The 24,184-nt window shown below is 45.3% G+C and overlaps 3 protein-coding genes across 6 annotated transcripts in view; all 3 read right to left on the reverse strand.

The window, feature by feature from the left end:
- Nucleotides 1-5,336, reverse strand: part of fras1 (Fraser extracellular matrix complex subunit 1) — a 110,394-nt gene extending 105,058 nt beyond the window's left edge. Inside the window, exons 1-2 of the mRNA XM_052069131.1 lie at nt 4,870-5,336; nt 3,398-3,429 (exon numbers count right to left, since the gene is read on the reverse strand). Coding sequence (XP_051925091.1) covers nt 3,398-3,429; nt 4,870-4,936 — 99 coding nt within the window. The 5' untranslated portion in view covers nt 4,937-5,336. The remainder of the gene's footprint in view (nt 1-3,397; nt 3,430-4,869) is intronic.
- Nucleotides 5,337-7,009: 1,673 nt separating this feature from the next.
- mrpl1 (mitochondrial ribosomal protein L1) lies at nt 7,010-10,901 on the reverse strand. 3 transcript variants are annotated; one of them, XM_052069077.1, is made up of 9 exons: nt 10,668-10,899; nt 9,942-10,041; nt 9,390-9,660; nt 8,308-8,391; nt 8,153-8,224; nt 7,681-7,792; nt 7,498-7,598; nt 7,328-7,409; nt 7,010-7,185 (listed from the first exon to the last, which is right to left on the reverse strand). In XM_052069077.1, exons 1-9 carry the CDS (start codon nt 10,696-10,698, stop codon nt 7,079-7,081), a joined length of 960 nt encoding a protein of 319 aa, XP_051925037.1. In that variant the 5' UTR covers nt 10,699-10,899; the 3' UTR covers nt 7,010-7,078. The 3 variants fall into 3 exon arrangements, with proteins under 3 accessions (XP_051925037.1, XP_051925039.1, XP_051925038.1); XM_052069079.1 differs by lacking the exon at nt 9,942-10,041 and having other exon boundaries at nt 10,668-10,901; XM_052069078.1 differs by lacking the exon at nt 8,308-8,391 and having other exon boundaries at nt 10,668-10,900.
- Nucleotides 10,902-11,119: 218 nt separating this feature from the next.
- On the reverse strand, nt 11,120-21,621 carry cnot6l (CCR4-NOT transcription complex, subunit 6-like). Of its 2 annotated transcripts, none has more exons than XM_052068960.1 (12): nt 21,205-21,621; nt 19,249-19,370; nt 18,860-19,046; nt 18,010-18,095; nt 17,803-17,892; nt 16,765-16,833; nt 16,503-16,660; nt 15,367-15,521; nt 15,131-15,282; nt 14,788-14,994; nt 13,638-13,867; nt 11,120-12,868 (listed from the first exon to the last, which is right to left on the reverse strand). In XM_052068960.1, exons 2-12 carry the CDS (start codon nt 19,358-19,360, stop codon nt 12,629-12,631), a joined length of 1,686 nt encoding a protein of 561 aa, XP_051924920.1. In that variant the 5' UTR covers nt 19,361-19,370; nt 21,205-21,621; the 3' UTR covers nt 11,120-12,628. The 2 variants fall into 2 exon arrangements, with proteins under 2 accessions (XP_051924920.1, XP_051924918.1); XM_052068958.1 differs by having other exon boundaries at nt 19,249-19,377; nt 21,205-21,616.
- Nucleotides 21,622-24,184: the final 2,563 nt, after the last annotated feature.

A 24,184-nucleotide genomic window follows, 5' to 3' on the forward strand; every position in this document is an offset into this window, starting at 1 on the left:
AGTTTTGTTTTCTGTTACGGAAGGTGAAGTAGCGCAATCTATCAGAAGTAACGTAACGCACTGTAACTCCATGTGACATAACTTAACAAAACTAGCGTAAAACATACTTTTACGGAACGTTACTGAAAGTTACGTCGCGTAACGGAGCTGTTTTGTTTTCTGTTACGGAAGGTGAACTCGCGTAACGGAATAGAAATGGAATAAACACAAATTATAACGCACCGTAGTGCAACGATACGCGTCGTGACGTACGTAGCGCAACGTAACGGGCTGTAACAATTGCGTCATCGCAAAGCGCCATCGAGCGACACGTCGAAATGCGACGCGACGACGTCACGCGTCTTGATGTAACGCGACTCGGCGTCACGTATCGTTCCGTTTCTTTAACGGGACGTGTTGAAACGCGGCGTTTGTTGATGACAGTTCCCGTCCCTTGGCTCATATTTTCCACTTTGTATAGATCAGACAGCCAGTCGACAAAATAGATCCTTTCTTCCTCCACGAGGGAAATTCACCACGGGTCGCAAAGGACAAAGTGTTACATTCCCTCAATCTGGCACCTGTGGTGGCACGTCGATCGCCGCCTAAACGGGTTGTGGTTTAAAGTGCTCGACACGCGTACTGACAGACATCCTCACGCTGCCGCGACAGCAGCTTTAGCGGCTTTAGCGGCTCCAAGGTCCAAATATATCAGCCGGGCGGGAATTCCCGGCATGGCGAGTCGCCGCTCCAGTTACGGCATTCAAACGGAGGCCGCCACGTAACTGAGTGTCGGGTGCAGATGCCACCGATGGGCCTGGCATCGGACTTGACGTCACTTCCGGATAGTAGGCATCGCCGCCGCTGCGCATCTGCTGAAGTAGCAGTTGTTTGAAGGATCACAATTGGCGACCTATCTCCGTCGGCGGCGACGATTCTAATCGCGCGATACGCTCGCACGACCGAGTCACAAGAGTCTCCGGGGTTTGCGCAAGCCCGCCGTGAACAAACGTTAGTTGTTCGGTGGAATTTGTACGGACAGACGAGAGTCGTGACCCGCCCACCGGCGAAATGCCCAAAATCAGTTTGGCACCGTATCGTCGCAATTCAGTCCGACTTAGTTCTCGGCCTTTTGAGCAATTCTTTTCAAAGATGTGTTTCGAAAAACAAACTCCCACCACGAATGAGTTTTGGTTTGTCGTTGATGAACTTTTGAGGACTTGGCCCGGCTTCCGTTCACATTCATCAGGAAGCGGCTGACATTTTGCGCAAAATGTCAGCGCGTCCATCTGAATGCAAAGTCCCCGACTGCTCGGAATCTGAACATCTGCTTTTGCTCCTGTCACTATTGCACAACAACCTGTGATGTTCGCCTACTTTCATCTCCAATTTTTTTGGGGGGGGGGTTTGTTCCTGTCCCCACTAATAGGACTGCCAAAGGGGCGGGGGGGCTGGGGTGGGGCGGAGAGAAAAGAGGCTTCTTCCTTTTGAACTCTAGAATGGCCCTTTGGACCATGTCGGGACATGCTGGGACGTCGCAAGCGCAACAATCTCCCCACCACCCACGCTCCCCCCCCAAAAAAAACCCTTCTACTAAAAACATTGACTGAACATGTTGGCCGTGTCAAATGATCCCCTTCATCAGGAAGCATCCGGTCGCGGGTATGTCATGTCCCGCCGCCGTTTCCGCCTGTAATTACACGGCATCGCAAGGGGGGGGTGCGGAAAAAGGGGCGGAACTCTCTTTGGAAACTCTTTTACGGTAAGATGCCTCGTTGTTGGGCGAGACACAAGTGGTGGTTACGTACAAGTGCAAATTTCACTGCTGTTCCCAAAGTTACAAGCATGAGACGAGCCCCCCCCACCCCCCACCCCGCCCCCCCTGAAAATGCAGACTCATCAACATGTCAAATGTCAGGTTTGACAGAGAGCAACATCTGGTCAACATTTCAGGCAGTCAATTTTAGTAAGTGAAGGCCAGCTACAAAATAAAGGATCGCATGCAGCAGTCATGCGGTACGGGGACGAGGAACACGTTCCAATCTAACCCGGAGAGACAATTTTCAAGGAACAAAAACCGACTCCGATTCCATTCGACGGCCAGCTCGCAAAATCATCTGGACTTTTCCGTCTCTAAATCGTCATTCGTAGTCTCGCCGTGGCACGCGGAACCCATCCGTGAACTCCCGGCCTGCAGTCCGGGTGTGACAAAGCACAAGTACTGATCTAACGTTGAGAGCCGCTTTGAAAGAAACTCGCACTCATTTGACGATCGTCGGCCAACTACCGAAGCTATCGTGACTTGGATATCGGTTCAAAATCAAAAGCAATCTCATGGCAACAATCACGGCTGAAGGTTTGCCTGCGGTCAAGGTGACAGGGGAAAACAAGTACCGATCTTACCTCCACAGCCGCTTTTAAATAACAAAGACACACATGAGGCGTTTGACGGGCGACTACAAAAAGCATTTTGACTCCGATATCGCTTAAAAAAAAATCAATGGCGTTCTTGATCGGGCATGCAACAAACATCCTTTAAAGTAGGATCAAAATCCAGCGCCATTTGCTAACGAGGCAAACTTAAGGAAGAGAAGCGCGACTTTGGTCCACCAGTGGCAAGAAAAAGGATCTTAAAAAGAACTCGAAAATGTTTCGGGAGCCCGTGAAGGGATGCTAGGGTGGGAGTGCTGTGCTCCCTCTTACGAGTACCAGTGAAGGGGCGAGCAGCAGCATTTTGGACCAACTGGAGACGCTTCATGGAGGATTGGCTGACTCCAAAGTCAAGTGCATGATAGTAATCCTGCCGAGATGTGACGAAGGCCCGAAGGACCGTTTCAAAGTGCTTTTGAGAAACGAGAGCTTTGACTTGAGCCAGCTGCTGTAGCTGCAAGAAGTCAACGGCACCGATTTGCCGCTCCGATTTCAAACGACTGCCAAGGATGGGATGCACGAGGGCCACTCTGGGACCAAACGCCGTCACTTGTGTCTTCTTTTCATTGAAATTCAAGAAATTCACAACCATCCTGGTCTTGAGTTCCTCTAAAACTGCCCTCAATCTCGATCGTGAAAATCGAAGGCCATGAGATGAACTAACTACTTTCCTCTACCATGCACTTCCTGGTTCCTGACCAATAAGAGCGGCTCAAACGGCAGAACAGAACAAAGTTGGGCTGCAGTGATCATACACTCGGTGAATGTGTGTGTGTGTGAGAGCGCGAGAGAGAGTTGCATGTATTCTAAATGTCACTCGTCCAATGAGCTCATCCGGCACACTCCTCTACTTCCTGATCCCACATTAAGACGACACCCCTTCATGAATAATTTATGAGCGAGTAACCGATCGGCCTTTCCGCAAAATAATCCCGTATCAATCTTGGCCGGCACGGTGAGAAAATAAGAAAGAGGAGGATGAACCTACCGCGTGAACGACTCCCTCGGAGATGCACACACCTACACACACACACACACACACACACACACACACACATACACAGAAAGAGAAAGAGCGGGGACATTAGTATCAGTGCACATCTGGGTCATGTTTCCAAGCGCAGGGATTATGTGTATGATGGTTTGGGATTATCAAATTTGCTGCACATGGACTGTGAGCTCATGACGTCGTGGTGGAGTCTCCTTCACAGAGCCGTAAGGAATTTTTCGGGATTACGATTCAATTCTAAAACATTTCTTTGTATTCAAATCCAACATACACCAATTCCAGTTTGATATAGTGAGATTAGACGGATCGGGATTACGCGTGCTTTGACTCTCCACCGAGTGACAGTGCATGCGAAATCTGATCGAATATGTGAGAGGATGTAAAATGGATTCTCACGTTTACATTGGGTTGATCTGGATCAAATCTGGATGGAATTTAGGGTTCATATTACAGTCACGTGCGACAAATATCTAAACTAGGTGAGAACGGGATTGCAGATGTTTCAATTGTACTGGCGCCCAATGTGAAATCTGGATCCAATCTTGATTCAATTTGGTTTGGGATTCAATTCCGTAATCCAGCATTTGCGTTTTTATGAGATGAGACGGCGGCGCGGAATGATCATGACGTGACATTTTCCACGTTCGCTTTCTAATCGGTTCAAATCTGGCTCAAATCCAGATTGGATTTGGTTCCGGTTCATGATACGCAACCTGGCGAGAGTTGGCGGCGACATCCCTTTGAGAACGACTTCAAGATTGCCAAAAATTCATTTTAATCTGTTCACGCGTGACTCATTTCACCAACTTTTCTCCACTTTCATACAGAATTTGCACACAAGGGAGAAAAATCACATTTGTGTTTAAATGCGTTGCCGTTTGTCAACAGCATCCCACTGCATCCTCCATCATGGATGGCGCCACCGAGAACTAGAGCGGGCTAACTTTTTGTGTTTTGTTTTTTTGGTCAAGGCATACTTTCCTGGTTGACGAGTGCAACAGTGGTCCAACGCGCCAGAGAAGAAATCTTCCTTTTCTGGCACTCTGCGATTGTTTTTAAACACCTTTCCAACTCATTTCTGTTGTTTTTGTGTCTTTTCGCCACTATTTTCACAATGATTTTCCCCATGTGACGTTTTGCTTTTGACCAAGTTTGCTCCGCTGTCTTTTAGAATCCAATCTTACAACCCAAGTGCAGAAAGAAAGAAAGAAAGATTCTGGCTTGGGCTCCAACCACGTTTTTTTTCCAAATCTGCATTCATGCACACACAACTCGGCAAAAAAAAAACAACGCTGCCACTTTTGCCCTCTTCGAAGCAAGCAGGTGCAAAGTTAGCGAGTGACCTCCCTCGGGGTGCACCAAAATGCCGGAAAAGTCTCCCCGAATGGGAGGGTGGGGGGGGCTCCCGATCAACCCTGACCCACTTCACCAACGCGGACAAAAATACCCACCGTGTGTCCCCCGGGGGGCGAGCAGGGCTGCGGCCAGGGCGCCCAGCACCATCCACCGAGCCGCCATGGTCGCGGCCAAGCCGGCTCGTAATCCAAACGCTGCGGTCCTGGTAGTCGTTTTGGTGCCGCTTTTTTTTTGGAGTGGGGGGGCGAAACGGTCTCAAGGGATCCGTTTCCAGCGTGGCACTGGCGCACGCGCGGAAAGAGGGATCGAAATTGAAAAAAAAAAAAAAGAAAAGGTCCCCCGGTAGGTTGCGGAATGTTTCCCCCGAGCGCAGCGTCCGCGCTCCGGCCAGGAAGACGACAGGCGAGGTTCGGGGGAGCCTGCAAGCGGGGAAGTACGGCTCCGCCCCTCCCTTACACGCACTCCAAGGGGGAGAAAAATGGGAAGCTCACGCACATGACGAGCGGGCTGCACCGTCCTGCAAACATGCAGGTCCCCCCCCCCCCCCCCCCCCCAATTACCCCTCCCTCAAGGATGCACGCCGCGCTTGACTTTCCGAATCCCACTTGATCAGCTGTTGTGGCCTCAGGAGAAGGCAAGTCGTCAGGGAGCAACTCATGACGCTCACCTCAATCAGGCGCACCTGGTGCACGACGTCATGACGTCGGCAGGTTACGATTGCACTGGATTCGCACCCGCTACTCGCGGGGAAGGCCACCGCGAAAGACGAAAATCCGCGGATGGACGACCCATTCGAACCGCCAGCATGCGGTTCTGCATTCTACGATGTCACGTAGATTCCATCGACATCGTGTAGTTTTACAGCCTGAGACAATAGAAATCTGTTTTAAAAAAAGTAGGACAACCATCTGCCAAAATGCTTGGGAACGTTTTAAATAAAAAATGAATATTGTACCGTTACCGTTATTTTACCAAAAAAAAAAGAAAAGAAACTGCAAACTTTAAATATTAAAACAAAAAGTGTGTTTTACCCTCAAGATTAAGGATGTGGCAGTTTTTAATTGTTAAAAAAAATCTTCAATAACTCAAAACTAGAGAAACCCAAAGTTTTCTCTTTGTTAGCAGCAACAAGTGAGGAAACCACATCTTCGATCAACACCGTCACCTGGTGGCCACATGCCAAATTACACCAGAGAAATCAATTTCGGGATCCCAAAACGTTCGGGAAGAAAAATCACAAGATATACACTTGTGGATATATTGTCATGTTATTTTATTAAAAAAAGAAACTGCAAACTTTAAATATTAAAACAAAAAAAATGTGTTTTTTTCAGTTTTTAATTGTTTAAAAAAATCTTCAATAACTCAAAACTAGAGAAACCCAAAGTTTTCTGTTTGTTAGCAGCAACAAGTGTGGAAACCACATCTTCGATCAACACCGTCACCTAGTGGCCACATGCCAAATTACACCAAAGAAATCAATTTCGGGGTCCCAAAACGTTCGGAAGAAAAATCATAAGATATACACTTGTGGATATATTGACATGTTATTTTATTTAAAAAAGAAACTGCAAACTTTAAATATTAAAACAAAAAATGTGTTGTTTTCAGTTTTTAATTGTTAAAAAAAATATTCAATAACTCAAAACGAGAGAAACCCAAAGTTTTCTGTTTGTTTGCAGCAACAAGTGAGGAAACCAGATCTTCGATCAACACTGTCACCTGGTGGCCACATGCCAAATTACACCAGAGAAATCAATTTCGGGGTCCCAAGACGTTCGGGAAGAAAAATCACAAGATATACACTTGTGGATAAATTGTCATGTTATTTTACTAAAAAAAGAAACTGCAAACTTTAAATATTAAAACAAAAAAATGTGTTTTTTTTTTAGTTTTTAATTGTTAAAAAGAATATTCAATAACTCAAAACTAGAGAGACCCAAAGTTTTCTCTTTGTTAGCAGCAACAAGTGAGGAAACCACATCTTCGATCAACACCGTCACCTGGTGGCCACATGCCAAATTACACCAGATAAATCAATTTCGGGGTCCCAAAACGTTCGGGAAGAAAAATCACAATACTTGTGTATGTTTTCATGTGACGTTTGGAAAAGTGGACAAACGTGTTAAGACGGAGCGCACTTTGGAATAAAATGAAATCACATGAATGTGACGTTTGATGCTTGTATGGCCCCCAAGGCCAATTGGGCGAGGAGGTTCGTTGCGAGCAACCATCTGACATAATCACATTTATTGTTTAGAATAATACAAATAACCATGAGCACGAGATATACACGGGAGGGCGTTATTGCTGTTGCTCGTCTTCGGGTGTTTGCGGTAGAAGGCTTTCACTGTTGAACCACAGAGCTTCACTGGTGCGACTGGACAAGATGGCGCGCTCGATCAAAGGCCCTGGAAACAACAAAAAGACAAAATAAGTGAGGGTGATATAATTTTTTTTTTAGTTTTTCTCTATTATATATCAAATGGGGGGGGGGGGTAATCAGCGTCACATGTTTAATCCTCGCCAATTTGCCGTTTCAGTTGCGGTTACCCATGTCGGCGGGTCGATGCGAGCGCACGTCGGTCAGGATGATTTGCAGGTTGGCCAGGATGTGTTGAGTGGGAAAGTCCAGCTGTGGTGGAGGGGGGGAAAAGCGGGAGAAGTGGGCGTGAAGCTCCGCCCACTTGAGTGTGGCGGCGGCGGCGGAGGCGCCGACCTACCGTGGCCACCTGCGTCCGGACGTAGCACTCGCTCTCCACCCCGTACTCGTGGCCCGTGCGGAACAGCGACAGCATTTTGGGGATGTTGATGCCGATTGAGCCTGAAAGGGGGGGGGGCACAAGAAAGTTAATTGTGTGTGTGTACATATTTGGTTTTATTTTTTGGAAGAAGCTTCAGCGCACCCCTCTTGCTCTTCGGAAACTTCTTCCGTAGTTTGTTTTTAAGCGGCGTCAGTTTCGGCAGCATTTCTGGCACAGCAACGTAGAAGTCGGCCTCAACCTCGTCGTCTAATATCTGGTGGGTGGGGGGGGGGGGGGGGTGTCATGAAAATGTTTATATTTTCAGAAATAGTTTTCTGATATTTTTGTAGTATTTCTTTGGTCAAATATATTTTCTAATATTTGTACATATCATTTCAACCTCCAAAATATTTTGTGAATTTTTCTTTGACCATGTCATTTTCAAAAATCTTTTTTTTTTTTTTGGTTTGTTTTTTTGAGCGGCATTGCTTTTGACTGTGTGGTCAGCTGACAAAAGATTGACTTGATTTGGTAATTTCTCCCCAGCCAGCGCAGAGAGCCAACTCTTAGTTCACAAGCCATTTAAAAAAAGCAATTTTGGACAAAAAAGGGAATTTTACGCCTCTTACGTCACCTGCTGAATGAGCTCCGCGCCTCCGACAAACGCAGCTCCGCACTCCTGAGCTACTCTCGCTTGGTTCGCGTCCTACGATTGAGAAGACACGAAACATCATTTCGTCATTTGAAATTCTCTTTCTTGGAAATGCTGGAGAAAAAAAAAGAGCTGACCTCGGTAAAAACCAAAACTTTGTTCACATCGGTCTTGAAAGGATGCGGAAGATGCAACATGCCCACAAACGGCTCGATCTTTTTCTGAAAGTACAAAGACGTGCTCAAATCAAACATTTTCACCAGAGCAATTTTACCCCCGGAACCTTCGGCAGAGGGGCGGTTGCATGTCTGGACTGCGGCCACTGCGGTCTCAATTTAGTTCTCGGGCCAAAAAAAAAGAGGATGCTGGTAGTACTTTTTAGAGGGCCGGGAATATTTGAGGTGGGACATAGTTGAGCGGCATGTTTGGTTCCAGGAACAAACACTGACAAGTTCCTCGAACTAAAGGAGTTCCGAGGTGATCTGGGAATATCACTTTGGAGAAATCCTGGAACCTTTTGGGAGGGACACATCTAATTGGAACCTTTGTGTTTGAAGACCTAAAAAAAAATCTAATTTAGAACCTTTGTGTTTGAAGCCAGATGAGGTGGCTTGGGCATCTGATTCGGATGCCTCCTGAGCGCCTCCCCGGTGAGGTGTTCCGGTCATGCCCCACCGGGAGGAGACCCCGAGGAAGACCCAGGACACGCTGGAGAGACTATGTCACCCAGCTGGCCTGGGAACGCCTCGGGATCCCCCGGGGAGAGCTGGAAGAAGTAGCTAGGGAGAGGGAAGTCTGGGCTTCCCTGCTAAAGCTGTTGCCCCCGCGACCCGGCCCCGGATAAGCGGTAGATGACGGATGGATGGATGGATGGATGGATGGATGGTGTTTGAAGACCTTAAAAAAAAAAAAAATCAAGTCGTGAAAGTTCCCAGAACTCTCGGTGGAAATGTGGCTTTGAAAAGTGGCCTGGTGTACTTGGGCAGAAGAACCCGGGAGGTGATACCTGGCAGTTCCAGGAACCTTTTGGGGTACGACATTATGGTTTGGAACCTTTTAGTTGCAGGAAAAACGGACAGAGGGGGGAGGGGTAAGGTAAAAGTTCCTGGAACTTTAGGTGGAAATGCAACTTTTGAGGACCTTTTGCATTTGTGCAGCACAGGAGGGATTCGCCTAAATGAAGTTCTGGGGAGCCAAACTTGGAGCCCCCCCCGCTCACCTTCTTCTCCAGTTTCATGTCCAGCTTGAGGTCCACATATACAGGCTGGTCATGCGGCGTGAAGTCCAAAGCCTGAAAACTCTTGAGCAGTTCTACGGCGTCAACGGCGCTATAGACGGTCCTGGGGTAGTGCCTCGGCACGTAGACGTCATCCACGGGCGCCCACGCCGTCTTCCCGAAGGGCTTGTGTCGCTCCGAGTCATTCACCACCCTCTTTTCTTTCTTCACCTCCGGCGCAGCCGCCTCTGCCTTCTTTCCCTTCTTCAACGTCCTGAGAGCACAAATACAGCGTGCACATTTTTTTTTAAGCGATTGACTTTTATGGAGTTTTTCCCGCCCGTTTCTTCCATGCATGTGATTCGCCGGTTTTGAACGACTGTAACGTGAAGGCGAATTTCCGACAGCAGATTTTCGGTGGTTCGTGTTATTGGTTAGCATGAAGCAAATGGACTTGTGTGTCAAAATTAAACTGTGTGGTTGAACACTTGAGTGTTTACTGTTCCTTTTTCGAAACAGCGTAAAAATGGACAAAATGGCTGCACGAGAACTCACTTGAGGGCAGCAAAAGTTCTCACGGGAACATTGTTGGAAGGAAAAGCAGGCAAGGAGGAAACACCACCGCTTCGGAGCTGCCGTTGACATCCTGCGACAACTTGGGGGGAAATGGGAGCAAATACAACCAGAACTGAGCAACTGAGCTTTTGATTTATGGTCTCAAGACAGAGCAAGGCTTGTCATTATGGCCATTATGGGGTCATTTAATACCGAGAGACTTTGGAGCCCGTGTAAGCCAAGAAAGACACACTCCTGGTACTCGGAACAGAGATTTGATCCTGGCCTTATTGATGCACTGTGATGACGTAAGAGGCTTCATGCACGCCAACGAGACCCCGAAAATTATTCAATTCAATTCAAATATTTGGCGCCGTGCAAAATTGTCAACTGCCGAAATAATAATACAATGCTCGACAACGTCTCCCGTACGTTCTTCCATGTCAGCTAAGGTGCTTGATAGAAAACCGATTTGACGACTAGTTGAAATCATCTTCAGTCACAGTGCATCTGTTTCAGATCCAAATCATGTTTATTCAGATTTAACGGGTAACAGGACATGGAAGCATTTGTCACCGGTGTGGTCTATTTTATAAAGCTTTGAGGCTTGGACTCTTTTTTTTTCTTCAAATCTATATGACAAGGATTCATTCAATCAATCTGTACCACTAGTAATAAAATGTACATTGTAAATAAAAAAGGAAGCAAAGGCAAAAGATAGCTGACCTTTCCATACGGTACGAGCGTAAGTCGCCATCTTGGCGGAAACCGGAACAAGTCCGGGTGAAATATGGTCACGCGAGATGGTTCCGTCCGGGAGCTGACACTGAACTTCCTTACCAGATTGACCTGGTAAGCAATAGAGTCACCTATCGTCAGCGTGATCCTTATTAACACCTTTTGCGTTCATTATTTTCAGCCGTCGTAAATCATCGTTGTTCATATGAATGCAAGACTTCCCTCAAAATTCCGCCGCTGTCTCAACGTAATTTAGTCGCGACGTCGCAATGTTGTTCACGCGAGAGTTCTGGAAGTAGGAATGAACCAATAAAATTATTAGTGCCGCCCCTACCATTTCCTTTCCGTCCATTCGAAAATCAATAAATATAAGATAATAAACGAACGGACAATGTAATTATGCACGAATCAATCACAAAAACATACAACAGACAAAGAAATATATTGACCGCGTGCAGTCACACATTTATTTTTTATTACACATTTTCCTTTTTTTTAAATTTGTGTCTGCTGTAAAACGTTTGTGTGTTGGTTGTATTTGGATGTTTTTCCAACATATCTCGTTGAAGAAATTTGTATGGAAACTTGTCAAATACGTTCCATAATCAGACATTATCAAAGTGGCAGTGGTGTTATTAAACCAAAAAAAATAATAATCTAAGTGCTATCAAGACTTTTCATGTTGTGTACTTTTCTATACTGGAGATGAAGGCGTTGAAAAATTCCATCCAATTTTGTGCCTTTGAATGCAACTTAATACTTGACTTCACATTTGGCCTAAAGTGACGACAAAGCAACTTGAAATGACACATTCAGGAACTGCCATGAAATAACAGAACAAAAGAATATTTGGGCCACCCTGTAAAGAAAATAACTGTTACAATTAAGTCAAATTCTTACATGATTTTTAAAAATGTAATGTGAGAAAAAGTTCTTCCCAAGAAAAACGTCATTTTTCCATTAACAACACAACTTATTCTGGGAAAAAAAATTGAACCATTTTATCCTTTGTACTATTGCCCTTTTTTTTCTTTGTAACTTTGACTTCTTGATAAAAAGATACAGCTATGCTCTTGTAATATTACAATGTATCATCTAATTTTATTCACGTACCGTTGCGCCCTGTTAAAAAAAAAGATTCTTCACATAATAGGACTTTACTCTGAATAATCATTGCATAGGCCTTGCAACTCATTCAATCGTACTTCATTGCGTAATATCTTCTGTCTTGCTCAAAACTACTTCATCTCTTCACTTTGCAACTTTTTCCTTGGAAAAAAAAAAAAAATCTTGTCACTTTTTACAGCGGATATAAAAAGTTTACGCACCCTTATTCAAATGCCCCAAAATCTTTTTGAGAAGGGACGTGAAACCCCAACAACGGCGATAATGTGCTTGTGCACCCCTTTCATGATTGAGATGTGGACGTTGGGCCAATCACATTCAAACGCTGGTTCAATGGCAGTCGACGACACCATTTCAAGTGCCTCCGATGAACGGAGTGGAAAAAGGTTAGAAACCATTTGTCTTGGGTGTCTCACAAAAACCTGGCATTTGAACAGCTGTCCGTGTGACTTTTTATACCCACTGCATATTTCACGATAACATTGCTCGTTTGTCCACTTTGTTTCGTATCGTCACCACATGCAGTGTTTTATTCCCCCAAAATCTACAAACTGATTTTGCGTCGCGTGGCGAAGACAAACAGCGTCATTTCAGTGTTTGTTGAGAAACTGCGTTTGCAAAAATACGACTGAGGTCACGGTGGCGGCATTTTTTTGGTTTTGAACTTTGATGACGGGGAGAAAAGCGGAAAATGAAAAAAACGGGGGGAAAAAAAATGCCGGCAAAGATTTCCAAAAGATGGCTTGATATGAAACTGTACAGCGCCCTTTAGGTGGGTGTTTAAAAAAAAAAAAAAGAGGTGTCTTCTTCCGCTTTGAGCAGCACTACCTGTGGACGGGGGGCAGGTGGAGGCCGTTGAGCTGGCGGGGGGGCGGCGTGGAGGAGGCAGCGGGTGGCGCCGGTCGCAGCTCCAGCTGGGCCAACAGGGAGAAGTGGTCCGAGGGCACGTGGGGGTGCGGGCAGCCCGTCAGGTTGTTGTCTGAAAGCCAGTTGGCGTCCAGCGGGCCCAGCACGCCCAGCACGCTCATGTGCGTGCGCGAGAAGAAGATGTAGTCGATCACGCCCTAGTCGGGGGGGAGGGAGGGTCAACATAGCCCAAAAAAATAAACACCATGAAAATGAATGAAAATAAATGACTTTGATTTTTGTTGTTCATGTATGCTAAATAATATGGAGATATAACAAAAATGAAAAGATGTAGATTTAACCAATTCAAAATACAAATGAAAAAAAAAAGAATGAAATCTCTAGAAATTAATAATCTAAAATGTATGGTTTCCCATCGTTACGATTCTAGATCATTGTTGTCACAAACATGAATCTGTCATTTATGATGAAAAATAAAATAAAAAAGTGAAAGAATAAGTTCAGAACCTCACCATAAAAAAAATTCCAAAACAATTTTTAAAAAGGTCTCCGAAGAACAATCTTTTTAAAAGTTATCTTATTTGATGATCAATATTGATCAGAAAATCATCACGAGTGTAAAAGAAAACAACCGAGGCAGTGTTCATAACATCATTTAAATTCAAAAAATTGTCCAAAATAAAAATAATTTAAAACTTTGTCAATTTGAATAAAGTCGTACCAAATTGTTGTCATTTTATGGCTTCGCTATTTTAATGGCCATCATTTTACTTACTTAATTGTAGTTTTATCAAAATAAGTAAATAACACATAAATGAATCAATAAGTCCATTGAAAATCATGAAAAGTATCCCAAACGTCACTTTTTAAAACGTCCTCTAAATCTAAATCTAAATCTAAAGCAAAAACGCGCGGCCGATTTTCACGGAAGTGGCAAGCGTGAACGTGTCGGAAAGACGTCCCAACCTTGAAGTCGTACGTGTAGTTGGTGTAAGGCATGACGTGGCTGTCGTAGGCGCTCTTGAGCTGGAAACTGTGCGTGACGCTGCCGCCAACGCCGCCGCCACTGGCGCTGCCGCCGTTGCCATTGCCGCCGTTGCTGCAACTGAAGTTGCTGAGGCAGTCGTTGTAGCGCAGCTCCTTGAAATCTTTGTGGTTGTCGGCCACGCCGCCGTTGCTCAGGTACTCCACCACGCCTGCAAATCGGCAACTTGTTGAGCGGGCAAGTGCCCCACCGCACGTACGAGCGAACCCTGCATTTCAATCATCTTTCTTTAAAAACTTTTTTTTTTTTAAATAACACTTTTGTAACAGCTCATTTTTTACCACCACCCTATTAAAAAAAAAACGTTAAAAAAATCAAAACAAACATATTCTACAATCGTTACTGGAAAACGTTCATTTCGGAGTTACTCATTCCACCGACATTATGCTTTGTTCTCGAAATTTCTCCCAAATGTTTTCGTATCCTGATTTTTAGTTATTTGCAAGTCGCTAGCCAGCATTTTTCTTAAAAAACAATTTTCGCAATCTCATGACCAATCTTCTGTGATGAGAGTTTTGATATCTATTTTTTTTTTTGTGACCAGTTTTTTCCCCAAAGTGTATCCAGGCAGCTTTACCAAAAAAAAATTAAATAAAAAATATTTCGCTCTTTTTTTAAAATTAATATAACGGTATATGAATTTAATGACTGTATTAATATGGCATTCTGCTAGCTTTACAGTTTTTAGAATATCAAGAATTTATTTTCTTATAAAATTGCAACATTATCTTGGGTGCCTTCGGTGAAACGTGCATTTGTTTCTTTCTTGAATATTTTTTTTCTTCCAATTAAAAAAAAATAATAAAAAAATCTTGACATATGTTTGGCACTTTTTGCTTCCATTCATCCTGAAAAGCTTCCAATCTCATTGGGGCATCTCGTTTGCAAAAGAATGACTTGATCTCTTAGAAATTAGGATTTTTTTTGGGGGGGGGGGAATATTCTGACTTGATCATGTAAACATGATTTTTTTTTTCCTACAGTCATGCAACATCTTTCTCTCGCCTATACGAGCTACGTCTTGTAATATTCATTGCCCCCAAAATAAAAATAGCCCGAAATTCCTCCTACCCGAGTCGGGCAGCGAGTTGAGGTCGGCGCACAGCACGATGGGGATGGCGGAGGCGTCCGGCTCGCCCGCCGCCCTCTCGGCGATGCTCTTGAGCTCCGACAGGAACATGACGGTCTGGATCAGCTTGACGTCCGAATATTCGGGGTCCCAGTGCATGTGGGCGTTGGCCACCAGCACCAGCGGTCTCGCCGGCGCCCCCTTCGCGCCTGAATGCAGACAACATCCAATGGTTCTTAAAAAAAAAATGAAAAATTCATTCGTTTGCTCAGTGCGGCAGAAATGCTCATCGTCCGCCCGTTGGTTGGTCAAAACAAGGTTAAGGGCGGCGCGCCTCCTTCTCACCCCCGGAGAACAAGTCCTTGTTGACCTCCAGCAGCACGGCCACGCCGATGTTGTCCTTGGTCATCACCCTGTTGAGCATCACCTCGGAGCCTTCCGAGTTGGCCATGGCCACCTGGTTGAACTCCACCGTGTGTTTCTGGACCAACGTAAACCTGCGCGCAAAAAAATCCTTGCAGCTCAACAAAAAATGACTGAGAGACAACCCGGGGGGTGGCGGGGGGCGTGCCAATGCTCACTTGTCCGTCTTGAAGAAAACGGCGCAGCCGTCCACGTGCTTCCTCTCCTGTTCCGACATCAGCTTGGCGCGAGATTTGGGGCAAAAATAACCGTCGTAGCCTCGTGACTTGAGCGTCTCCAGGAAGAAGGCGTAGTACTGCTCCGTCTCCACCTCCTGGACACGACAGAGGCGCACCCATTTTTTTTTCTCCCCCATCCAAAGCGACTGGCGCACTCGCATCGGTCTCGTGGCTTTCCGACTTTGTTCGCGCGAGGTGACTTTTCAACTCGGGAGTTTTTTAATATCTCCTTTTCTTGTAGGAGTGCAACGCTTTCCGCGGTTTCTAAAAATTTTTTAAAAAAAATTAATCCCATAATATTACGATTACGCCCTTGTTGAGTTTGTGTAAAAAAATAAATAAATAAATAATACTATAGACTGCGGGTGTCAAACCTAAGGCCCGCGGGCCAAATCTGGCCCGCCAGATCATGTCATGTGGCCCGCGAAAGAAAATCAAGGATGGCAACTTTCAATGATACTTGCTAAAATCGTAACCAAAATTTCAAAATCAATTTGTACGTCATGTCCCATCCCGTACGTACAAATAGTTTTCTCGTGAATTCACAACTCTTGACTTCCTTCACACACACACGTCACCATTCATTCATTCATTCATCTTCCTAACCGCTTGATCCTCACTAGGGTCGCGGGGGGTGCTGGAGCCCATCCCAGCCGTCTCCGGGCAGTAGGCGGGGGACACCCTGAATCGGTTGCCAGCCAATCGCAGGGCACACAGAAACGAACAACCACTCGCACTCACACCTAGCGGCAATTTAGAGTGTTCAATCAGCCTGCCATGCACATTTTTGGAATGTGGGAGGAAACCGGAGCACCCGGAGAAAACCCACGCAGGCCCGGGGAGAACATGCAAACTCCACACAGGGAGGCCGGAGCTGGAATCGAACCCGGTACCTCTGCACTGTGAAGCCGACGTGCTAACCAATGGACTACCGGGCCGCCCCGTCACCACTTACTTGAAAATGTCTCAACTTCATTCTCATGTCCAAGTATCACAACTTGGTAGCTTTCCAATGTTGTATCCACCCACGAGGGTGCCAAGGTCGGGTGGGGGGGGGGGGTGGCCACACGTCTCACCTGCAGGCTGACGATGTCGGCGTCGCAGCCGTTGATCTCCTCCATGATGCCCTTCTTGCGGTACTCCCAGCTGAGCGCCCACGAAGGGCAGTAGCCGTACAGCTGCCGCGTGGCATACTTGTCGCACAGCACGTTGTAGCACATGACGGTGAAGGCGGCTGAACGCGGGCAAAAGGACGGGCGGCGGTGGGTGTCACCATGACAGTTTGAAAGAAAAAAAAAAAGAGATGAAGACGCTAGCTTTGGGTGGCGCGCATCTAACCTGTGGGGAGCGACTGGTCGCGTTCTTGGAGGCTGATCCACGGCCTTTGGGGGAGTTGCTCTGGATGCACTGCCAGCAGAGCGGCGACGATGAGCCGGGCAAAGTCAAAAGTCCCATTTGGAGTTTTGGAGGCCCACGTTGATTTTGGGGAGGAAAAAACAAAAAAAAAAAGTAGCAATTGACGATTAATTGGATGATTAATTGAAAAAGATGTACATATTGTATATACTGAAGAAATAATATTATTTTCTCTCCTTCGCTTCCCAGAATGCATTGCGTGGCGCAACGCATGTGATAAATGAAGGCGTTAGTCCTTATCGCGTGTGCCTTTGACACATTTATGGTATTTTATTTCTTTTTTTTTAACCAAGGGTGACCTTGGATCGTTTTTATTTGTATTAAATAGGCCCATCCAAGTCATCTGTCCCTCAAAGGATTCATGTTGAGGTTTAAGCGAAACGATTTTAAAGGTTTGCGGCGCCTTGGTTCATTAAAACTAATCTCGTTCTGAGAACTGCTGCAAGTCTTCACTCTTGCAAAAAAAAAAAAAAAGAAAAAGGTTGCCGTCCTCTGTCGTCAATCCGGCGCTTAAAAAGGTGACGAGCATTTTTGGAAGGTTTTCCTGAGACAAAAGTAACAACAGTCGTCTTCCCGCTCGGCGCGACCGAGTGCCTTTGACCTTCATCCAAACGGCGACAATCTATCCTTCGTTTGCTTCAAACTTTCTTCTTTTCATTTTCAAAAGGTATTTTTGAAGACAAAGGAGGAACCATCATAGTTGTTCTTGTTTTTTTTTTAGTCTTCGTCGAAAGAGAGAATCTATTTTTACCGCCAATCGTTTGCTTACAACGTTTGATTTTGAAGGGCGCTTTGGTTCGTGAAAACAAAGTCATGACACTCGTCCAAATTCTTTTCAATGGTATCGCAAGTCTTTTGCCTTTCATCCAAAATAGGGAATATTTCCTCCTGGCTCATGACAACGGTCGTTAGGACATTTGAAATTAATTTGAAATGCCAATGTTTGCTTTTGCGTTTTACCGGCGAGATTGTCCAGCATGTAGTTTAAAAGCTTGCGCGTTCCGTCGGGCTCTTGGTACAAGTTGAGGATGTCTTGCGAGAGAGGATTTCCTGCAAGGACAACACCAAAAAAAGCAGAGTCAGCCCCGATCGAAGACGTCGCCGCTACACGCGCGCTGCTCAAGGTGGGATTTGAAGAACCAGCGGACGGCGGAGCGAGCGCCTGACCTTTCAGTCCCAGCGTTTGTAACTGGAAAAGCTTCCCGAGTTCATACGGCAGAACTCGCAAAAGATTGTTGTTTAAAAGCAGTTCCCTGAAAAAAAAAAAAAAACTGACATGACTACCGAATTTTACGGTTAGGGTTAGGGTTTAGGGTTTAGGGTTAGGGGGTTAGGGGTTAGGGTTAGGGGGTTAGGATTAGGGTTAGGGGTTAAGGGTTAGGGTTAGGGTTAGGGGTTGGAGGGTAGGGTTAGGGGTTAGGGTTAGGGGTTGGGGTCAGGGTTAAGGGTTAGGGTTAAGGGTTAGGGTTAGGGTGTAGGGTGTAGGGTGTAGGGTGTAGGGTGTAGGGTTAGGGTTTAGGGTTTAGGGTTAGGGTTTAGGGTTTAGGGTTTAGGGTTTAGGGTTTAGGGTTAGGGGGTTAGGGGGTTAGGGTTAGGGGGTTAGGATTAGGGGTTGGGGTCGGGGTCAGGGTTAGGGTGTAGGGTGTAGGGTTAGGGTTTAGGGTTTAGGGTTAGGGTTTAGGGTTTAGGGTTTAGGGTTAGGGGGTTAGGGGGTTAGGGTTAGGGGGTTAGGATTAGGGTTAGGGGTTAGGGTTAAGGGTTAGGGGTTGGAGGGTAGGGTTAGGGGTTAGGGGTTGGGGTCAGGGTTAAGGGTTAGGGATTAGGGGTTAGGGTTTGGGTTTGGGTTTGGGTTAGGGGTTAGGGGTTAGGGGTTAGGGGTTAGGGGTTAGGGTTAGGTGTTTTTTTTTTACACCGCACGTCATGGAACGCTGGGCACTGAATTTGGGGTTCGAACGGCGGTGCGAGATGTCCAAAATGAGCCCAAAATGGCTGAACCGGGCGTCCTTGCGCGTCCTACCTGAGAGAGACCATGTTGCCCAACTCTGCGGGCAGGCTGCGCAGCTTATTGGACGACAGGTTCAGGTAGACCAGACGAGGCAGCTTGGCGATGTCGGGGGGGATGCGCGTCAGGTTGTTGTCGTTGATGTGCAGCGCCGTCAGGTGGGTCAGCGTCCACAGCGAGCTGCTCAGACTCCGCACTCGCCCTGCCCACCAAATTGCATTCGACCCTTTCGGTTATTTTTTTAAATCAACGTTCATATCCTTCGGCCTTTTTCTTTTTCTCCAAACATGCAGAAGAAGAAGAATCTCACAGAAGAATATTCACGATGCGAAATGGCAGTCCGTGAAAAGTGCTTTATAAATAAAGTTTGATTGATGGATTGTATTTTAAAACAGGCCACCAACCGGAAATCTCAAGCTCGGCCCACTGAGACTTCTTCCCGTTCGCCGCGTCCTCGGCTGACATGATGGTGTAACATCGGCGAGGATCCGGAGGATCATATTTGTCCTTTGGCATACCGCACAATCTGTTAACTTTTTAAAAAATGGGGGCGGGGAGGGGGGGTACAATATTCATTAAAGGGCATACATATATACACCTGGCTGTTGATAATCAGACAAAAAAATGGTCACTTAGTTAAAAACCGTCGATTTTACGCTTTTCTTTACACGGACCAGGAAGTAACGTATTAGCTAAAAAAAAAATCAGATAAAGACTAATTTTTGATTGACATTGTCTTCACGTCACATTGTCATTCTCCGTGAAGCAGGAAGTACACGTCTCACAAACAAAAAGACATGTTTTTGCAATTTGATTTTTCTCTTTTGTAACACAAGTAAAATCCCACATTCCATTCATCGTATCTTAACCAGGAAGTAGCTTCCTAGCTACGTCTCTGAACAAAATACAAGAAAACGTCACTTTACCATTTTTCAATTTTGTTATCCAACCCCAGAAGGAAAAATGGTACGGTCCGGTTGAAAAGTTGTACCTTATGCTCGATAAAAAAAAAAGTTAGTAGCCTGCTAGCCAGCACATGATGCTAGTTTTTTTTTCACTTTAATTAGCTAACTACACAAGTGAAAAAAAATGCGACGGTGCCACTTGTCAAGTTGTAATGCTTAAGGCCCCAAAAATTTGTCGGTCGCCCCCACAAAGGGAAGAGGTTGTCTGTCTCCTGGGGGCGGGGTTTAATGACAAGTTGTACCTTATGATCGATTTAAAAAAAAGGTTAGTAGCCTGCTAGCTAACACATGATGCTAGTTTTTTTTTCACTTTAATTAGCTAACTACACAAGTGAAAAAAAATGCGACGGTGCCACTTGTCAAGTTGTAATGCTTAAGGCCCCAAAAATGAGTCGGTCGCCCCCACAAAGGGAAGAGGTTGCCGGTCTCCTGGGGGCGGGGTTTAATGACAAAAAGATAAATAAATACCACGCATTGGCCACAAAAAGCAGGCATTGACGCTGTGTGTGAAGGTCACTCCAGCTCTAGATCCAGTTCAGTCCTCTCTCGAACTAAACTCACAATGAAACCAACGAAAACACAAACTGCAATTTGTTCCCACTTCACTCCAACTCCAGAATTACAAAACAAAGTTACAGTCCCACTTCCCGATCCTCCAGTCTTGGAAAGTCATCCATTAATTCTCAGTAAACCAATCGGACAAATTGACACTTTACCACCCTGCACCAAGTTTAGTGTCTCAAGCTCCATCATGTTTTCATAACGTCAACAAATATAAAGTTACGCCACGTGGTTACAGTGTTACAGTCGTGCATGGGATCACGTAGCCGCATGAGGTTCGCAGGAGGTGACAAGCTTGGACAAAGTCTTACATAACATGTTGACACACACGCACGCGCGGCCCAGCGCGCGCGCGCGCGCTCACACACACACACAATTATTATCTCTTGAGGAGTTATTTGAAAAGTAGGTTGCAAAAGAAAAAGGGAAGAGCTCATGGAAACTATGCAGCGTGTCAACTGCGGCAACAGCTGAGGCACGCGCTCACGAATATGCGCATGCGCATGAGGATCCAAACATAGCTGCCCCCACGTGAGCACCAGCTGTCACTCACCTGGCAAGGCAGGTATGGCCACGCCCTCCAGCCTGGCAAGTGACTTTTTATTTACATGAGTAGAAAGAAACCCGTCAGAGAGTAAAATACGAAGGACAAAGCGGAGGACGCTCAAGGGGGATATATTTTGAAGTTGTAAAACAAAGTCAGCCAGTCAGCCATGAACGCGCAAAGCAGGCGATTTGACCGGTCAACATGTGAGTGCTTTCCATAAACAAGCGCCCGGACGGCGTTGACAACATGGCGCCGTAAAGCGACAAACACCATCAGGAAGATATTACCTTCATTCGTGGGCGGTGGCTGGCGAGGTTAAGACGCGGGTGTGATCTGCATCGGCGGTGACATGTAGACACGACTGTTGTTGGTGTGAGTACGTCCGTCCACACCAGACCCTGAACGTCTCGGAAACAGGAGGGCGGAAAACACGTCACTTCCGGCGCATATTCACCTATCGTTTATACGCATGCGCGTATTAGCTTGCTACGGTGGGGCTAGCGCTGCTACCATTAACTAACGTGGAAAATAAAAGTTTTATGAGCATTATTGTGACGATATTTTTAGCAGGTGGTAAAGGAGGCAATATACGTTGTTGTAGTCAGCGAGTCGTTTATTTGAACTATTTCCCACCCAACAAACATGGATTTCATGCATTTATATTAGATCAAACATCGTTACACGATAAAGAAAGAATAATGTTGGAATATTTTGGATTTTTTTTAACCATTTATTGACAGCCATTGCATCTTTTGTTCATTTGTGTGCGCGTCCGCGTGTGTGTGACTACTTTCTCCTTGGTCTTTTCTGGTCCTCGACTTAATACGTCTCCACATCCGCCAAAAGAGGGCAGCCGTGTCATTTAAAATGTTGTTTTTTTGTCCTGAAACGGGAGTTAAAACTGAGACAGGCAGCCAACAATGTGCTCCTGCTGTCCTCAACAGTTCAACAGATGAAGTTTGCAAATACATGGATGCGAGTGTATACTCTTTGTAATTTGAATCAATAATACTGGTCCCATATAAGGACACAAAACAAAATTAGAAACCGAACACTATGGTTTTTGCTCCCATCTTTCATGAACTGAAAGGTTTGAGACTTTTTCTTCGTATGCAACCGGCCCATTTATCTCGTATCTTGTTCACAAATTAAATTAAAATTCTGAATTCCTTCTCCTTTGCCGAGATAATCCATTGACCTCACAGGTGAAGGATAATCAAGATGCTGATAGATAGCGTGAGTATTGCACAGTGGTGCCTTAGATTCAGTTTTCAGAAAAAAGCCTAGTTGTAGTTGTTTTTTTAAGTTGTCTTACGTGGAGACTTGGGAAAAACATAAGCACAGTATACATTAAAAACCACTAAGCGTGGAACTGGCTGCCGTGCATGAATCTGGCCACTAGATGGCGGTACATGCACACAGCTAAGCTTCGGCCAGGGAGGGAATAGAAAAAAAAAGTCTACGTTTTTTAAAATCAAATACAATTAAGTGGAGTAAAAAGTGCTGGGGGGGGGGGTGACTAGTAATAAAAATAGAGTTTTTTCTTTTTAAATGTTCTTTTTGGTCCTTGGTGGTTTGAACAGTCACCGAGGGCTGCAGTGCCCCAAACACAGCACCTGCGTCTCCCTGGCAGGCAAACACACACACACACGCACACACGCACACACACACACACACACACATCCGTGTCGTCATGTGATGCCAGCAAGTGCACTTTTTATTTATTTATTTTTTGGGGCCAACGGTTCATCTTTCTCGTCCCCTGGAAGTGTCTTGCTTCCAGGCGATATACTGCATCCTACGTTTGACTTAAATGTCAGGCCGCCGTCGAGCTTAAATTAATGGCGATCGCACTCCTCGGTGTTGAAATTCCTCGGCGCATTTGTCACGGCGAGTGCACGGGCAACACCTCAAATGTCAGGTAAACGCGCCGCCAGGATGGTAAATGTGGTGTGTTGACTCAGTTAAAAAGACACTTGGTGGATCGACTCAATTCAGACTCGGCTTGGGACCCCCCCCCTGCGGGCAACCTCTGCCGCGATGACGCGCCCACTCGACATCTGTCTCGTTGCCGGCGTTCCAATTTGGTATCCATTGGGCCGAGTTCTCTTGTGAAGGCACGTTACAAAAAAACAATATGTGTCATATCATCTTCACTCCTTACCTGTATTTTGCTCGCTAATTTGCTTTCAGGTTAAGTCGTTTCTACCCAAGTAATCCGCATGTTAAATTGACATTACATGTTATGGGATGGCACGACCATTTTGCACTTTGTTTTAAAAAAAATTTTTTTTTAAAAGCAACATTGCCACTGTGGTTGATTTCATTTTAATTGGACCACTGCATACGTCAGCAGCGGGTGTCAGCCCCCCAAAAAGACTTTTTGTGCCGGAGTCATTAAAGCGTAATAGGAAGTGTAAAAATGTATAAACAAGCCACATAATGTCACACCGTATATGCACGCTGTCGGAATCCTCGGGAGTGCTTCAAGTCGCCCATGTTTTATTCATAGCGCGGAGAAAACAGAAGGCGCACACGCCTGTCATTTGCATGTTCACACCTAAACTCGACGCCCCCACCCATACTGTGAGTCATTCCCAAGTATGAGTGTGTGTGTGTGTGTGTGAGAGAGTGGCGGGCTTGGATGGCTTTCTTGCCCCCCACCCCAAAAAAAAGCAACCAAAAAAAAAGTGTTGATGCGTGATGAGTGCCAAAACATTTTCTGTATTCAAGCAATATTGTCAGTTAAAATTTTAAACATGTTTCTGGGTATTACACCAAAAGGTGAAAAAAAAAAACAATTTTGTCAGTGAAGTTTATGACTGTTCTCAAGAAAAAAAAAAAGATCTCAAAATATTAATAAATAATACTTTTCTTACCTAAAAAAAAAGGGTGCTTCAAATTTGGTGGCAATTGAAATAAAATCTTACCTCCCCTTGGGTTGAAAGAATCATTGAAACGACCAAAGTATTATATATACAGTATATATATCTATAGATATATAATGTATACATATATTTTTTGACACCCGATTCATCTTTGAAGGACTCCGAGAATTTACCAAAATGACCTTAAAATGGCTGCTTCAAAACAGCATGGCCGACTTCCTCTGTGTTTTCAAGCATCATCTTGAGATTTGATTTGATTTATTTTTTTGTGGGTCTACTCAAAATAAACATTGCTTTCATTTTTTCATTAAAATTTTTTTTTTGTTGCAGGTCATCAAAGGCTGCAATGAAGAAAATGTACATCTTCCTCACTTTACTC

Source organism: Hippocampus zosterae, chromosome 6 (assembly GCF_025434085.1).
Source record: "Hippocampus zosterae strain Florida chromosome 6, ASM2543408v3, whole genome shotgun sequence".
Taxonomy (NCBI): Eukaryota; Metazoa; Chordata; class Actinopteri; order Syngnathiformes; family Syngnathidae; genus Hippocampus; species Hippocampus zosterae.